Source organism: Mastomys coucha, unplaced genomic scaffold (assembly GCF_008632895.1).
Source record: "Mastomys coucha isolate ucsf_1 unplaced genomic scaffold, UCSF_Mcou_1 pScaffold7, whole genome shotgun sequence".
NCBI classification, from domain to species: domain Eukaryota; kingdom Metazoa; phylum Chordata; class Mammalia; order Rodentia; family Muridae; genus Mastomys; species Mastomys coucha.
In genome coordinates this window covers 23,348,529-23,366,880 of record NW_022196913.1, presented here as the reverse complement: position 1 = coordinate 23,366,880, position 18,352 = coordinate 23,348,529, and the positions used below count along the sequence as shown (strand labels likewise).

The 18,352-nt window shown below is 38.1% G+C and overlaps 1 protein-coding gene across 1 annotated transcript in view; it reads right to left on the bottom strand.

The window, feature by feature from the left end:
• The window catches only part of Amph (amphiphysin), a 211,533-nt gene that overhangs the window by 27,236 nt on the left and 165,945 nt on the right, over positions 1-18,352 (bottom strand). Inside the window, exons 12-17 of the mRNA XM_031359752.1 lie at positions 14,716-14,832; positions 11,862-11,885; positions 10,135-10,158; positions 7,587-7,619; positions 6,946-6,990; positions 3,229-3,351 (exon numbers count right to left, since the gene is read on the bottom strand). Of these exons, the coding sequence (XP_031215612.1) occupies positions 3,229-3,351; positions 6,946-6,990; positions 7,587-7,619; positions 10,135-10,158; positions 11,862-11,885; positions 14,716-14,832 (366 nt within the window). The remainder of the gene's footprint in view (positions 1-3,228; positions 3,352-6,945; positions 6,991-7,586; positions 7,620-10,134; positions 10,159-11,861; positions 11,886-14,715; positions 14,833-18,352) is intronic.

The following is an 18,352-nucleotide window of genomic DNA, read 5'->3' as shown; positions in this document are numbered from 1 at the left end:
CATCCATTGAACTGAGTACAGGGTCCGCAATGAAGGAGTTAGAGAAAGGACCAAAGGAGCTGAAGGGTGTGCAGCCCCTTAGGATGAACGACAATATGAACTAACTAGTACTCTCAGAGTTCCCAGGGACTCAACCACCAACCAAGGACTATACATGGTGGGACTGACTGTTCTGGCAGCATGTGTATAGTAAAGGATTTCAAAGTCAATCATCAATGGGAGGAGAGGCCCTTGGCCCTGTGAAGGTTCTGTGCCCCAGTGTAGGGGAATGCCAGGGCCAATAAGTGGGAGAGGGTGAGGTTGCAAGCATGGGGAGGGCGAGGCAACAAGGGCTTGTTCTTGTTGTTTTTTGTTTTTTTGTTTGTTTTTTGGAGGGGAAACTGGGAAAGGAGAAATTATATGATTTGTAAATAAAGAAAATATCTAATAAAAAAAGAAAGTCAAAAAAAATAGAATTAACTGGAATTTTCTATTTCTATATGATACCCTATATTTAGTTTTTCATTTTATTAATAATTCAATTATTTTCATTATTATTTATTAATGATGTAGTAGTAAATTTTTGAGTTGGCAGATAACATATGCATTTTCACACAAGGTAACCTTAGGAACCAATAACATATAATATAACCTTCATTTATGTAGTACATAGTCCAGAAAATAGGATATTGGCAAGGTAGAACCTGATTTTCTATTTGTGTAAATTCTGTGAAGGCTGTGGTAAACACTAAAATTCTTAGGAGACATTAACAACTCTCTACACATTCATGGGCATTTTGCTATCCATGAGCTTGCTTAATGTTGACATTTATCTCTGCAGCGTGGGTCTTTGGCACAGCCATAGCCACTGGAAATGGCAGAGGCTATAAGGCTAGCACAAAGGTTTGGCACAGTTCCAGCAAAGTGCAGCCAAATGCTGTGATCACTGGCAACTCTCACTTTTAGGTTTTGGTCTCTGAGTGCTGCATTTTTGGGGACTTTCTGCATTATGATTCATTTTATGTCTCTTCCTAAGAAAATTATGACTGAGTCCTTTTAGAAAAATCATAAACTTATTATCTCTTCTGCTTTTAGGGAAATAACTTTATCTGACCCTATTTGGAAGTCGTCCTTATGCCCTGGAGACAGTGATAAGCACAGATAAGGCAATGATTCTGGCAATCTTCTCAGAGTATCTGCCCCCAAGCAAACTGAAACTATATAATTGGGACAGGACAAACAGAGATACTTGACAAACTCTCACTGGTCAGGAGAATTGGTAACAGATTCATGACTACTTTTTACAATATGCTTAGAACTCTCTGAAAATGTACTTTAAAGATAGGGGATCTTACAGGGTACACACCTGGAAGAATAGATCTCACTAAATAGGACAGATCAACTAAAACAACTTTTCCTACCTTATAAGGCAGATGATAAAACAATATATTAAAAGGAGTTAGGTATTAGAAATTTCTACTCATAATAAGACCAATTCACACATTTTTAGTTCATCTGGAGTGCTTTAAAACTTCAAATGATACCAGTCTAAAAGCAAACCATAAATAATGAATGTTTGCTTCGGCAGAAACATTCTTTAGATTTGTTGAGTTGGAGTTATAAAGGCAACAATAAAAGTAAAATTTGTTCTATTTGTACTTTCTAATTGTGACTGAACTTATAACCATGACTATGAAATGAAAAACCAAACGCATGTTCAGAGACAAAATGATGTAATTGGTGCTTGTTGGATAATCCTTAGTCTGTCTTTGTCCTGTGAACCCTGTATAAAGAAGTTGATTGCTGAAAGTTTCCCCTGTTCACTGCACCTGACTCAGTCCTCGTCTCCTCTCAGTTGTCATCACAGGAACAGACCCCCTGCAGGTCTCCCTCATGCATCATGGTAAAAAAAGGCTCTGAGCAGTCGGGTGGATCTCCAACCCAACACAAAAGGTACCCGTACGGTCCCTCAAAGCTTCACAGCCTACGGAGACTAGATTTTGAAAAAGTATTTTTAGAGAATAAATAATTATAGATTTACAGGTCTAAGATATATACCATTTGTTCAATATTGGGCCATCACCAACTTCTGAAAGTAAAATCATAAGGAATCAATACATATATGTCAGAGAAGCATAGGAGACAGGATAGTGACCATGGACATCCATTTGGTTTTGAGTTATGCAGCCCCCCAACTTGTAATAATATACGTGACAGCCTAGTTGCATCACCTGCACATAGTATGTATGGATAGGTCCAAGCAACGCACCTGAAATGTCATAACCTCCTTAAACTCCCATATGCATCAGGCTACATGTGTTTCTATTTCTGAACAATGGTACAAGTTTCCCCACCCCTGGTAACAAATTATACAGCTACTATTCAAGTGAATTCCAAACCTAGTTAGGTATGAAGACTAGAATGACCAGTCTGGCTGGAACTAGTTTTTGCTGCATATGTAGTAAGACAAAAATGTCCTCTTTTAGGGACCATATTTATCATTCATATGATTAAAACCAGATGCATTGTGGGAAAAGACATGCATAGCAGAGAGATGATGACATAACCTATTCATTCAGACTGAGGACCACTCAAACTATGCCCCTCAGCAGCCAGCCCATCCTTTTGAGCTTTATAGAGGAAGCATAATGGGGACCCTTGAGTATATTCCCTCATGTATCCTGCTCTCAGTCTTATCAGTGTTTCTCTCTTCAATCTGAACTATCACTTTGCTGCAAATTAATTTATCTTGTTCTGTTTGTCGGTCTATATGAGACCTCACGTTCTATTGTTTTGGATAAAAGGTCAAGGACATTGAAACACACTGCCCAGACCTGACTGCTAGTAGCACATAGACATGAACAGCAAAGTCATCCTGGGCAATTTGATCCCTAATTGCAGGACATTTCCAACTGTCTCAAGAGGAACACAAAAATAGGTCTGATTCTCTCCACTGACAAAAGAAGTACATCAGAACAATCAAGGGACAGTTTTAAAGAGCCACAGCATGGCTACATAGCAGTTTCCCTAGTGCATAAGTTTGATTCTTTGGTATGTTCTTAATAATAATAATAATAATAATAATAACAGTAATAATAATGTAATAATAATAATAGTAATAGTAATAGTAATAATGTCAGAGAAATATCCAGGCCAGCTAAAGCCTGGATAGGAAGTGATACAAAGGTTCAAGGGAGAAGCTTGAAGGAAGCAGTAGAATGAATGAAGGGGGAAAGGCAGAGTACTTACCACGGCCTCCTCCTTTGGCTCCTCCATCTCTAGCCCAAGGTCCAGCCCAGCAGTAGGTGCAGCTGCAGTAGCAGCAGGCTCCTCTGCTTGGGGCTCTGTAGATAGAGCCTGCTCCGTTTCAGCCTTGATTTATTTGGGAGTAAGAAGAAAAGAAGACTCAACATGTGAATAGATGATATTGCAGAATTCTGGACAATCCAGAATCTCATCATTCTGAATAGGCAGCCAGTTTCACTAAATCCATTCTAGAAAAAAAAAATGAATTCTCTCATCTAGTGTCATGGGGTCTTGCAGAACTGAAGAGTCATAGAGTGTAATTGTGTTGAGCTTCTTTCTGAACAGGCTCCAGAATGGTTTCTTTCAAAGTTGAGCAAAGACCTACCACTGTATTCACCTGTAACAGTTTGTCTTCATGCCACTATGGATTGTATGAGAGAAACTGAAATGACTCTTATGTTGTATGGAGAGAGAGAGAGAGAGACAGAGAGAGAGACAGAGAGAGACAGAGACAGAGACATAGAGACATAGAGAAATACACAGAGAGAGACAGAGAATATCAAAGAGAATATTTCTAGAAGGTCTAACATTGGCTGGGTGAAAGAAGTCAGAAAGAATCTAAAGATCACATAGTTTTATGATCCTTAGGTATATAAGTATTTATTACACCAAAAATGGAAGGACCATTCCAGTATGCAAATTAAAAATATTTACTTAATGAAATGTATCTCTTCCAAAGCTGGGAGAGCAGGCTTGGCAAACTAGCTGCTCCAGCAACTGCAGAATGTTTGAGGTTCTGGGTCACTCCCTTCTTTTTGACCTCCCCAAAAAAGTCTATAGCAATCAACTGATTGCTTGAACAATTACAAAGCAGCTTTCTCCTTGGCTTCAGTTAGACCCTTTATATTATAGGGGTAAAAAATAAGATGCTGCTGCTCCCATGGGAGTTATCTATCTATCTATCTATCTATCTAGTCAGTCTACAACACCCCTCACAGACTGAATCAGGTCTCTAGCATCTTAGCTCAAAACCTGTTTTTCCTGTATACTTCATTAATGCAGCACATAATGAATTTTACATAAAAGTGATAGGGAAACTGCTCTAAAGCTGCTGAGAAGCCAAGAGAAAGTTTGATGCACAACTAACATAAAATATCAAAAATATTCTGTATTTTAAAAATGCAAAGATTGAAAATACAAAACAATATTTGGATCATTGCCTTGAATTTCTAGAAATCTGGAGACATTCTGGGTCTTCATTTAAATAAGAACAATGAGGGTGGACTTAGATATGAATCTAAGTGTACTTCCTTGTTAAAATCAGAAAGTGCACCCAAAGCATGAAGTGAACCGGCATAGAATTAGAATTTTCTCATGAGCACACATGTGCACTGAGTTCTAACTATTGTGGCTGTGACTGAAGTTCTAGGGGACAAATTCAGCTTAATAGTAATGAGCAAGTATGAAACACTCTGTATAAAGCCCACTACTGAAATTAGTCTTATGGATCACTCTTTTATTCCTTCTGAGATATGAAAATATAAATACTTTCTCACTATATACCAATGCTATATACCAATGAGGTTCATTTTTAAGCAACGCCTTGTGGGGGAAATCTGAAGTCCTATTATGTGAATTGGGCTCTGCTTCAACTGTTTTTGTTGTTGTTCCTACATGGTATCTGCCTTGAAAGATATTAATGGACCGATAACATGTTATGTCTCCTTGTGGGCTCTAGAAGTGATTCTTCTTTCAGAATGAAGATTTGTCAGAATAAAGCTGGCTATATTTTCTTGGAGCATATATTCTGAAAACCCTAGTGATGAGACTAAGCCATGTCAGTACAGAGGCAGAGAAGGGCTGGGAGAGTCGAGAGTCTGTTTATAAGCCAGCATGGAACTTACCTTTAATACTGCTTTTTTCAGACTTGGAAGGGATGTTTAATACAAACTCAGAGAATTGGTGGGCAACTAAGAAACAAGATCTGAAGACTTAAAATGGTTTCAACTGGGCAACTAAGGAACAAGGTCTGAAGACTTAAAATGGTTTGAACTGGTACATAGTGATGTTGTATGGGCCATGAGACATGAACCAGGAGCTATGCAGCTGAATCCCAGCTTCAATCCCCTTTGCCTAGCTAGTCAATGAGCCCAATGTTGTAGCTTCTGCTGTTCCTGAGATGCCACACAGTAAGATTGCCTTGTAGAGAAAAATCTTAGTTGCATTTGCAATGCTGGTCAGAACGAGCTGTGTTCCTCAGCAGAGAAGTCTGCTCAGGAGAATACATGAGGAGAGGACTAAAAAGTTCACGAAAGAGCACGAAAGTTCACATGACCAACACAACTAACACTAAAGTGTGGATTCTCAAGGCACTAAAAGGTCATGGTTCTGATCTTGGACTTTCTGTGTTGATGTAGTGCTATGAGTTTAAGCATAACCAATAGTTTTTCTTCTCTTCCTGAATTTCTGAGTTTTCCATAACTGTTCACAATTGATAATTTAAAAAAACCCTCATTATCCAAGTTATATCATCAAGGCTGAGAATAACCAATATGAGAATGGGCATAACAAGCTTCTCTGGTTTTGTTGTTAATACCGTACCCTTAAAAATAGACAGAGATTCTGTTCTACATTGGTTGTGCAAAAAGCACAAAAACATGATAAGACATTAACAAAATATCAGAATATTACCAAAATTAATTTTTAGACAATTTTTTTTAGAATTTCTTATTTCAAGTAAACATGTACCTTATGAGAAAATGCCAATCCACTGTCTGTTTCATTCCATAAGATAGGTACACGTTTTTATTTTAACAAGATGTAGTTAGACTCATCTCTAAAGCCACCCTTATTGTTTATATTTAAGTAAAGCTTCAAAATTTGCCCAGATTTCTAGAAATCTAAGCCAATGATCCAAACATTGTTCTGTAAATTCAGTTATCTTTGCATTTTTAAAATGCACAATATTTTTTATACTTTTATATGAATTATGTATCAAACCTCCTCTTGGCTCCTCTTCAACTTCAAAAGTCCTTCCTAGCACGGACTCAGCTGGCCAGGGAAGAGCAATGCTCATCACCCCTGCAACCCTTAGCAAGTACAAGCCCTCTCTCCTGAAGCAGGGTAAGTACACAGTGACATCTTTCAAGGTCTCTCCAATCAGCCTGATGAGGAAACTGCTGAAAGGCTTCCCATGGGAACTGTCATCCCCACCTCCCAAGAATCTCCTCTAGTCTCCAGAGTAACTCTGTCCTACTCAGTCCATGATGTTAGTCTCTTCATTAGCTGGCCTGTAAATGCTTCTCTCTAGAACTTATAAAATGAAGAGATGAGAAATTAGTAGCTCTAAGCTCAAGGAAAAAGGCAATGATATGTTAGTCAAAGCATAAATTCTTGAGACAAATTCATTTTCAATCCTGTAGCTTAAGTTACAGTCACACAGAGATGTGTGATATTGATGGATTTATTGTGTTCCACTGAAGGTCATAAATATCACAGGACGCTGGTTCCTGCCGCTGTCACTGTGCCAGAAATAAACAAGTTCAGAGTCAAATTTCTACAGATGTTTTCTCTCAATATTTATGAAAAAGGGGGAAGCTATAAAAACCACATTATGCATATTAAAGTTCCAGACAGGCTAGTGTTGCCAACTAACTTTCAACTGTTCCACGATAACAACTGTCCCCAAATATGGTCACATCAACTCAACAAGCCACCTACCATATTCTGATCTGTCTGCATGGTGAATAATGAAGTGTCCTGGGGCTGAAAAGGAAAAGAAAATGGGCCATTTTAAAAGGCCATCTATACTAGTAACCACCAGTTGTATCAATACATTTTAATGTTTTTGAAAGTTCCCTTTAAATTATTTAAAAAAATACCATGTAAGTGTTAACATGAATTGTTCCCCGGAAACATCACTTTCTTGAACAGAGCCTGAGAGTAGTGTCTGATATTCAGATGGCTTTTTGGTTTTCCTGAAGAATCACTAAGTGCATCACTGTATGTGGTGTGACTCACCATGACATTTTAGAAGAAGGTCTTAAAAATCATCATCTCTAAGAACCTTATCTCCTCTTTTCCAACAGCTGAGTCTAGAGGATCTTTTGGATTGGAGCCGCTTCTAAGAACTAGTAGAAAAATTGGTATAGCATTACTGAGCACTTAATGTGCTGGATGCTGGGTTACATGGCTCATCTCATCACAACAATGCTATTTCCATTATTCAAGTTATAAATAGGGAGGTCAAATTTTGCACCAATGCTCTTAATCATTTTGTTGGATTGGTGACACAAAACCCACACAGAAAAGAAGTACAACATTTTCAGCTGGGAGCTCTTATAAGAAAACAATCTCCTTACCTGGGTGAAATCATTAAATGAACCTCCAGAAGCCTAAAAGAATGGAAACAAGGTATGACTTTTTCAATAACTTCACAGAATGAATGAATATCCATCAGATAGGTTGGAAAGAAACTACTACCACACACAAATTTAAAAATAATACAACAGGTTGCTTTGTTTGAAAGTGCTTAGGAACTACAAAGAGTCGTGCTGTATTATTATAAATAGGCTGACAAAAAAGGGAAAGATGCATGTGCTTCAGTGTTCACCGACACTGACCTTCTCAATAAGGATGAGGCCATTCTAGCAAGAACCATGGGTGTTAATATCTCTCTTCAGTCACTGATACGAATCACTTTAATGAACAGCAATGAAGATTCTACAGTTTTAGTAAGATTGGGTAAAACATTTCATGCGTTTTTACTGGAGTAGAGCCACATTGGTGACAGTAAGTAAATCTCTATTGCTCATGGTTTAGCACATTTTAGTGTCTGAAATGAAAAAAATGAAAGGGGAGAGAGAGAGAGACAGAGACAGAGAGAGACAGAGAGAGAGAGAGAGAGAGAGAGAGAGAGAGGGAAGGCGGGAGGGAGAGAAAGAGAGGGGGAAGGAGGGAGGGAGGGAGGGAGAGAGAGAGAGAGAGAGAGAGAGAGAGAGAGTGGGATGGTAAGAAAGACTCCACTAATTACCAGTACAATCATTATTTAGATTTTTTTTTGTCAGCCTGTTTGTGTTTGATTCACATAGGTTTTAAGAGGTGCATCTGTCAAGGAGATCAATGATGGAAAATGAAGTTGGTGAGAGACATAAGGAAAAGCAGAGCCTAAGGAAATCTGGCTAGTCTAAGCTACATTCTAGGGTAAGTACCTCATCTTTATCAGCCTCTATGTCTTGGTACAACAATCCATATCTCTGGTTAGCAATTTCATCTTCAGATAAATCTGAGTTGGTGATGTCATTGTCTTGGGAACTATCAGGGCTCTCCATGCTAGTGTTCCAGGAGGTTCCCTGACCCAATGGTCTAGTTGTCTCCTGGCTTTGATCTGAACTACTAGCACTGATATGTTTCCCACATACATCTGCTGGTAAGTTCTCCTCCAGTCCTTTCCCATTTTCTACCAAATATTCCCAGCATCTATTTAAACCTTCTTTATCTCTGATATGCCAGTGGTTATTAGATTCCTGCCATTTGGCAAATGTGCTTGCATGGCCATCTGGAATATCAGAGACTTCTACTATATCTACATTATTGATTCCTGACTTCAAGTCTGACTGCCAGACTTGACCTGGATCTGTTCCGTGAGAGTTTGTTTTCTCAGTTCTTGGCAATTTAATGAAGTGACTAAAATTTCCAATCATTTCTTTTTCAGTTAAATCCCATTCCCCAATGCTTGAATCATTAATAATAGACACAGGGTCACGCTGGATAGGCAGGTTACTGATCCCTATGTGATTAGAAGGTGTAGCTCCAGAGCCTTCTACCTTTTTATGATCAATTATTACTTGAGTCTCATCAGATAACTCTTGAATTCTGTCATCAAATTCATCTGTCACATATACTTGTCCCATGTCTTTTTCCAATAGATCAGCTTTCTCAAAATAATTTTCATAGGTTTTTAGTCTTTCTTTACATATCATCTTTAGATCATTCCAACATTGCACTTCACTACTTTCAAGTGTCTCCTGGCCTTGCTCTACTGGTTTTTTGAGATGATTTAGTGTTGTATTTTCTAGACTGCCACCTACTTTCTCCTCAAATCTCTCAATACCTTCTATTGCCTTGATATCAATAGCTCCAGTGTCTACCCTTTGATATGTCTCCACACATCCCCATATAGGATCTTCTACCTTCTGTGTCTGTTTTATTTCTCCATCTGATAGTTTAGCTTCTTCATGACCTTCTTTGAGCAGGTCAGCTTTTCCGATGGCTGGTATCTCTGAGTCAAGTAATGCATATGGCTGGTCCATCTCCATGCACGTAGTAATAGCAACTTCAGCCCCAGGAACAGGCTCTGAGGACAGCTGCTCATTTCTAGCTGAAGGGTGATCCTCACCCTGATCAGCTACAGTAGAACAGTCAGCAGAAGAAAGCATTCCAGTGGATAATCTCATGTCTGGCTCTGCTTCAGAGAGACAGACAATATCTTCTCGAGTTCCACTTGATGTCATCTCCTGGCTGACACTGTCTGTCCTAGCATGAGGGCCCCAAGTAAATGCACCTATGTCAGTTTCATATCTTTGAATATCTTCAGCCAAACCACTGTCAGGAGTTTCCTCCATGATGAGGTTACACATAGAAAGACTTTTTGAAGAATCAGTCTTTAAAGTATGCAGAAAAGCAAAGGGGAAAAAATGGAATAGACCATGAAATATTTGATGAAAAACATACAGCTCTTCAGTAGTGTAGTATCAGTTAAATAAAATCAGAAAGTACTTGAGTTAATTCACTTACAGTCAAGTCTAGGACTAGCAATGTCATGGGGAAAATGTCATTCAACAAAAAATACCATATGTACAATGATATTAAATATCTTCAAAATATAGAATGTTATAAAAGTCAGCTTACCGGTTGTACCAAATCAGTGCTTGTCTGTAAGATGGGGAGGAAAGAAAAGAATAAAGAATGAGAAGACACTTCAGTACAATGCTGAAGTCTCACACTGTCCGCTCTTCAGAATTCTGTGACTTTTACTGTCCAGGAATTAAATTTTACAACTTGTTTTGATATATGAATCATTTTGTTCTAAAAAATTACTTAAGACAATTGTGGAGGAGGCACAAATGAAACAAAAAGAGCCTGTGTCATTTTCTAGTATCAATGAGGATGTGTCATGTCTAGTTTACAATTTCTCCCATAGGAAACCAAGAAACGAAAATGCCTATCCAAATAAGGATGTGAGTCTGAGAACACTAAGGTGCTATCAAGCACAGAGGTCAAGAAATGGCTCCATACTGCATGTATTAACCACCTTGGTTAATGGTGGGAGTGTTCTCTTGGCAGTCTGCCCTCAACCTAGACGCTGATTTCTGCCCTCAGGAAAAAATACCCATAAAGTAGACTGGACTAAGAATCACAGGCAGTGTGTCCAGAAAGCTGATATTTCATACATTTCTGATATTACTATTATTCCTAACAATTCTGTCTTCTGAAGCAATGAAAAGCTCCTTCTAGAAGATACCTTTGCCCTTACCACAGTCCTTTTAGAGAGGGGAAAAATGTGCTATAGTTATAAATAAAGTTACAAAATTCATGGATAACTAAGATTAGTATTGTTTCCATAATCAACAATAAAAGGAACACAAAATTGAGTTAGGATTCTAGTGCCCCGAGTATCAACTCACCCTCACCCTTTTATAAATACACAAGTAAAACTAATTCAGTGTAAGTTATGAATTCAATGTAAACATGTCTTAGTGATGTTTCAAACAACACTATTAGTTGTGTTCTTGGTCTCTTTCAAGGGTCCTACAAAGTAGAATATCAATGCTAGGGAAATTTTTAAAGACTAAGACCCTGCCGTAATGAATGCTAGGCTTTACATGGGTGTCATCAGTCTCCTAATTTTGCAATGCAGAAGAATACTACAAAGCTCTGCTTATCTCTGTCTCTCCCAAGTCTAAATTCTGAAAATATTCAACTTTGAACAGCTACATAAAGTAATACCATAATCATAAGTACCTTTTGTTGATACATACTATATACTGGGATAAATACCAGGCACATAACTCATTAAATCCTGAGACAACCTTCTGAAGTATATGTCATTACCTTATTTTTATAGATGTGAAAAGCTGAATCTTAGAGAATGTTATAAACTGATCAAATTTACAAGATTATAAGTATTAGGTTCTGAACTCAACTCCACAGCTTCCTAGCTGAAATCTTACAAATGTTTCAACCAAATTTAATTATATAGTGATAAAAAGTTCCCATCACCTTTCTTTTTTTTTTTTAATCTACAGTCTTTGTTTTGATTCAGTTTAAGAGCACCATATGTGTGCATGCCTTCTAGTATGACAGCTCTTTAAGTTGTCAATCCCCACAGGAATACACAAAGAACACAATGCCATTGTCTTGATCACTATTAGTTCAGCAATATTGGCCAATGACACACATTTCTCTACTAAGTTTTTCAGATTTGGGAAATGGTCTCAACTTTCAAGTATTTTTTCTAGGTTAATAAATGATCATTAAATGTATGGATTTTTGTTTTCCTCACAAGTTCAAAACTATATTAAGTTTCCAAATTTTTATAGATTAAAATATGTGAAATTAGTGCTCAGATGCCTTACCGTCCATAAGTCCCAGGGCAATGTCTGAAAGCAAACAAAAAGAAACACTATGAGTGAAAGTCCATACAGTTAGTAATAAATATAAAGAGGCCATGGGTAACTGCTCTCTTCCATAGCTACACTCTTGGCTATAGAAACACTCCACTTTGTTCCCAATTTTGGTGGACACTCGTCACATGTGGCTATTGGGAATTTGGAATGCACTAGTCTATTAGAATCAAACTTTAAATTTGATATAGTTTTACTTAATTTGAGGTTAGCCACATGTAGATACTGTAAGAGCAGCAGGGATCTAACCAAGTGGCCTTTGGAAGAGCTTTGCTTGGTCCTTGTACAATGAATGTGTTATTTCAATACACACATGTAATTAAAGTAAGAATTCTTTCCAGCACTAGGGTTATCATATCATTGAGGAAATGCAGACCTTAATCCTTAACTAATGTGCTTGCCTCTCACTACTACCTCAAGATGGACCACTTTGGTAGCAAATAGAACCTTTAAAATGCCATTCTCAGCTGGGTGATGATGGTGATGCCCGGCTTTAATCCCAGCACTTGGGAGGCAGAGGCAGGCGGATTTCTGAGTTTGAGGCCAGCCTGGTCTACAGAGTGAGTTCCAGGACAGCCAGGGCTATACAGAGAAACCCTGTCTCGAAAAAATAAAAATAAAAAATAAGAAAAATAAAATAAAATGCGATTCTCCAACATTCTGGATTAGAGAACACACAGGTTAATTGCAAGTCATTCACATTAATAGGTACCCATTAAAGTCTATTAACAATGTGTCTGACATTCATTACTGATACTTTAATTGTAAGCTTACTGATCTATAAAGGAATTTGAATGGTTAGAGCAACCTGCACTGAGAGTGAGAACTGCTGCTAAAAGCCACATTGCTTTATACTGATGCTTCGGTGACTCAGGTTGCATTCGCCAGCTTGTTTTGAATCAGAAGACTAGAAAGACATTCATTTCAAATGAGTTTCTAGAGGCTACAGCTTTCTTCTTCAGATCCTGTACCATGGAGAGCCAGATCCCGTGGTGCTGACTGATGTCCCCTACACCTTCTGGCCTTTTAACTTCATCTCTATGTAGCTTAGATAGCCTTTTGATTAGCACCAATCAAAGAACAGGGAAGATAGGAGAGAAAGGTTCCTTTGAAAAATCATACTTATTTTTATCTGCAGATGCCTCTGTGTCTGAAATGCATTTTCTGATTTTTTTGACTATCCTGATGGCCTCTCTATAAAAACAGATAGTAAAAAATGATATAATACAAGTCTCTTATGGTGCAGACTACAGTAGCATTTTCTCCAAAGGAGGAAGCAATGCTAAACACTGTGGTCATCTCTCCTTGGGAACAGGAAAGGCTCTGAGAGCTTGTGTGAGCACTGCAGAGATCATGAGATAAGGAGGACCCTGGCAGCTGACAAGGACCCAGTGGTAGGTAAAGGAGCTGGCTTTGAGAGAAGGGGAAAGTGCATCTCGGAACCCAACAAACTCATGTAGTCTCCTTCAACCTGCCTTCCTTCTGAGAGGGGAGAGGCAAGTACATAGACTGCAGGTGTACGCAGTTAGAACCACCAAAAAGCCAGAATTACTTCTTCCTTGGCAGGAAGGAACATCACAGGGACATACAGCCTGTCCTAATTGTGGTGATTTATGTACATTACAAATCTCCAAGAAGAGTTTAGAGGCAGCCTCCTAACTAGGAGACCCTCTTTATTTACGAAACACCAGTAAAGCTAATTGTATTTGATTATTAGATTACCTCTCCTGTTTACAAAGAGGAGGCCTTCAGAAGCCACGGCAGCCTAGCAAAGCACATATTAGCAAGAAAACTGTCTGCACAGATCAGTTTTCACTCCCCAGGAGTCAGCTCTTCAAGTCAGCAGGCACAGAAGTTCAAGTCAATTTTTAATTCTCAGTTGAATTTTGTAATACATTTTAATTTTAATTTGCTCTATATTCTAGAACCTTGGATTTTCTCAAAGTTAAGTGTGAGCGCACCAGCTGCCCCCAAACACACTTAATGTCAGTAGTGCTGATTCGTGTCTTGTTTTGAGGGTCTTTACGCCAGGGTGGCTGACTTTCCACCTTCCTCTTGCATCTTTCTGAGTAGTGAGTGGGGTTACAGGTATGTACCACCACATTTCAATGTTTCCTCAAATTTTGTGTTGACTATCTCCCACTAAAATCAGCGATAATACACTATGCCCAAAGCATCGTCCCTTCATCCGCAGGTATGCACACCCAATGCAGGTATCCTACAAGATCCTAACAGAGAATCATATTACAGTGGCCACCAGAAGGGGAAAGGGTGAGGAAGAGATGAGCAAGACTAAGCACAAGAAGCAAGGCACTCCACAGCCCCATGTGATCAGCACCAGAGCATTGTTCTGCAGGGTGGACATGAGTGTGGTTTCGAACTCACAGCCATCCAGACTGCAAGCACATTTCTGTGGGGACATGGTCTGGCAGTTATCCAAATACTCCTTGACTTCTAAAACATGAGGCAATACGGAGTAAACTTGAAATTAAAAGAACTTTGTTTAGGGAAGCCATGAGGCGTATTATCAGAACCTACACTCTGAGAATGTGTGAGGCACTGATAACAACTCTCAAAGACCGGGTTCTGAGGCAACAGCTCTGTGGCAAGAGAAGGCTAATGGCATGGAGAAGAGTAAAACATTTGGTACTAATAAAGCTTTTTTTTTTCCTATATCTTACAAATAGGAAATACTTGTCAACCAATCAGAAAAGTAGTTAACCATCAGTTGAAAGGCACAGAGATCTGTTAACTAAGCATACTCATTGATGTTTATCATCCCTAAACATGTGAGCTCACTTTATACCTGAGACATGGGTGAGTGGGTCGCTGCAGCAGAACCTGCCGGAGCCACATCAGGTTTGAAAGGGTCAAAGTCCAAGTCCAGCAAAGTCTCTTCCTTCTTCACCTCCAAGACTTCGTTCTGTTAAAATAGGCACACAGGAGTTTGTGGGAAAAGCCAGGTGAAATGTCTCACTGAGATGCCCGAGCCATGCCAGAACTTCATCCAATGAATGCAGTCATAGGGTCTAGCTACACTTAACTCATGTCCCTGGACCACACCCTTAGCTAGATTTCCTATTGAGGAGAAGTATTAGAATGCCACACAGATAGAAGGAATTCACCCTTTTTGTTATCTTAAACAATGTAAATTAGAAAATTAAACAGATCAAAAAATTACACATGACTATAAAAGTAAAAAAAAAGGTACTAAAATTTACGCTCAGTAGAATAACCCATTGCTGCAGTGTACCTCAATAATGCTAAAACTTAGGAAGGAACTGATGCATGCTGCTGCCCACCTCATGTTCATCCCTCATCTTCCCCATGGTCTCCATGAGTGCACTGAGTACGAAATGTGCCTCAGATGCACTTCTGTGCGAATACCTGGTCCCTACCTACTAGGCTATGGGAACTTTCTGTGGCAGTGTTACAAGGACATTTTGACATTGTGTAGTCTACATCCTTCCTATCCTCTCTTTCTAACTGTGGACTTAGTTTGACCAGCCACCTTGCATTCCTGCTACCGTTCCACCCATATCATGATGAATTGACCCTCAAACAACAAATTGAAATGCATCCTGAAGTCAGGTGCTTTTCATCAGGAATTATTACTCCATTTCTTGATTTAATTATCATTCTATCCATTTCACCACTCTGTGTGTGTGTGTGTGTGTGTGTGTGTGTGTGTGTGTGTGTGTGTAGAATGGTAAAAAGGGGAGAAAACAGAGAATGCTGTGCCAGTCAATATTTGCTACAACATGACCCCTTTAACCTTTAGTTGTAAAGCAGGTAAGCAAGTACAACAGAGAATGAAAGTCTACCATAATACTATAAGATTGGGTTAAACATTGACATCTGTGCACCAGTCACAATGGGATACAGGGAAATAGCATGGACTTGAAGTTGGTTTAACCTGAGCTCAAGCTACAAAGTAAAGGGCAGAGCTGAGACAAGGTCTCCATAAATTATAGCACAGTGACAGGAATGAGGGCACTATCACACAGCCAAATAATATGTTTTTGATATTTGGTATGTTTCCTTTCTGAACATTTTGTTGTATAGAAATTGAAAGGTTATATCAATGGGTAATGCACTACATAAAATTGAGGTGTTTGAAGAAAGATTTTGAAGGACAGGAATTGTTTTTATTACTGGTCAAAGAAACAAACTTCAGAACATAGAAATGCAAGAGCAGCCACAAGGCTGTGACAGGTAATACTTTAATGTCCCACATTCATTGCATAAGAAAGCTGCATGTGTATCAGGCTGTGGACTCCTTTTCCAAATGAATAATGCATTCCTATAACCCAGGTTAAAACGTTACATTTACAAAGTTATTTTTAATATTTAGATTTTTATTATATTAGTGTACATTATTTTTAAGTGCAAGCATTTTTCATTAAGACAAACTTAAAACAACAGTTTTTACTTTGCTATGTGTCTCTGTGGCTGCTTTTTAATGATGTATGTTCATTGTTTGTATTGAAGGTTTTCATAATCATCTTTTAAATCAACCATGCTTTGACCATATGTACTCCAAACACCTTATTCTTTCTCTCATTCCTTCCGAGTCTGCTTTATTTTCCTAGATAATTTTCTTCCTCCCTTAATTTTATGTAACATATGCCACTACTACTTCTTCTTGTGTCATATATATATGTGCATGTGTCATATATATGTCCCAATATTAGTCTTTAGTTTTTTTATTTTTCAGTATGATTATTCCTCATAATATCCTTTTAAATTTCATAGACAGTGTTATTCCAAAAACACTTGTTTTATTAAACTTTAAATCCTAATACTGATAACCATGTCTTTGTAAAGAGGGGGCGTGTAGTTGGAAAGGGGAAGTGGTAGGAGAGGTCTGGGAAGAGTTTAAAAGGGAATGTTGCAGATGAGAATCATCAGAATATATTATACAAATATGTGAAAAGGAATAGATAATATCCACTTTACAATCCTCACAATGCTCCATACAGAATTTTGGAAACTGTTTGCCTACAAAAGTATCATGTTTCCAACATAGCAAACAGTTTATTAGAAAAAAGAAGTAACACAAAGCAAATTCTTTGCTTCCATTGGACACAAACTTGTTAATTAGACCCAGAAGCATATATAATGGGAGAGTTAGGCAGCACCAGGAACACAGCTCTTATCCATTATATACTTAGATGTATGCACAGGTCAAAACTCAGTAGTATGCACATTTTAAATATGTGCACCTTACTGTATATTAACACTCAATGTACTGACTAACGAAGAAACACAGGTAGGAAGAGTTACATCTGCCATGACACAGCCTTACAATGCAGTCATCCTGTTGTTTATCACGGTGGAATCAAGTCAAACTGACATAAGATCATCTTTTTACATTTGTAGTAAAACATTCAACAGATTAAAAGACTTTAAAATTTCAATACATATTTTGTTTCACTATTTAAAGAGAATACTATGATATAACAGAATGGCTAAAATATTACATCTGGAAAATTGAATTATATTTTCTAATTTTTACCTTGTGCTTTGTCTTACTTTACAATCTTTTTTGTTAATCATATATCATTTTCAGCCTGTAAAACCTTCAAAATAATATGAGGTAACAGATATTGCAATTGACAGCTACAGCAACAGTACATTTAGATATAAAACATGTATCTCAAAACTACACCTCATAGCTCATATGTGCACAAACAGGCATACACAGTGTTGAATCACAACGTAGCATTTTAATGAGACAGATCAATGAAGGCATTAGTATTACTTCTTCTAGAGATCATTTTCTCCTTTTTTCTTTCAAAACATTTTAAGAATATTTACTATATTCCAAGTATACTTATGCCTCTAGAACTTTTTAATGAGTCAGAGAATATCAAATGGGAAGCTTAACGGAGAGAAGGCCAAGCTTCTAGGAGAAAAGTCAGTTAGGAGCAATTTAAATATGAAACAGAAATAGCTGAAACTTAACAAAATAGTTGATAATTTCTAACTATGAGCAAAGTGGTGTTTTATCAATACATATGAGGAAGTTGTGGGTGGGGAAATCTAATTTCAAAACTGGAAATACAAGAGGAGAGTGTTGCAGATGTACGGCTGTTAACTTGAACATTAGCATTAACTACAGCACACTGACAGGATTTAAATATTCAAAGTCTCATAATGGAGCAAATTTTACTCATTAAAAACAATGCTGTCAAGTGCTTTCCCCACAACATTTATTATCACTTACTCTGGAAATCAATCTGGAGGTTCCTCAAAAATTTGGAAATAGATCTACCTGAAGACCGAACTATACCACTCTTGGGAATATACCCAAAAGATGCCCCACCATGCCACGGGGCATGTGTTCCACTATATTCATAGTAGCCTTGTGCCACGCACACTTTGCGTGACGGCAGTATCTGAGGCGTAAACTTCAAGGAAAGTCAGTCTCCTGCCTCCGC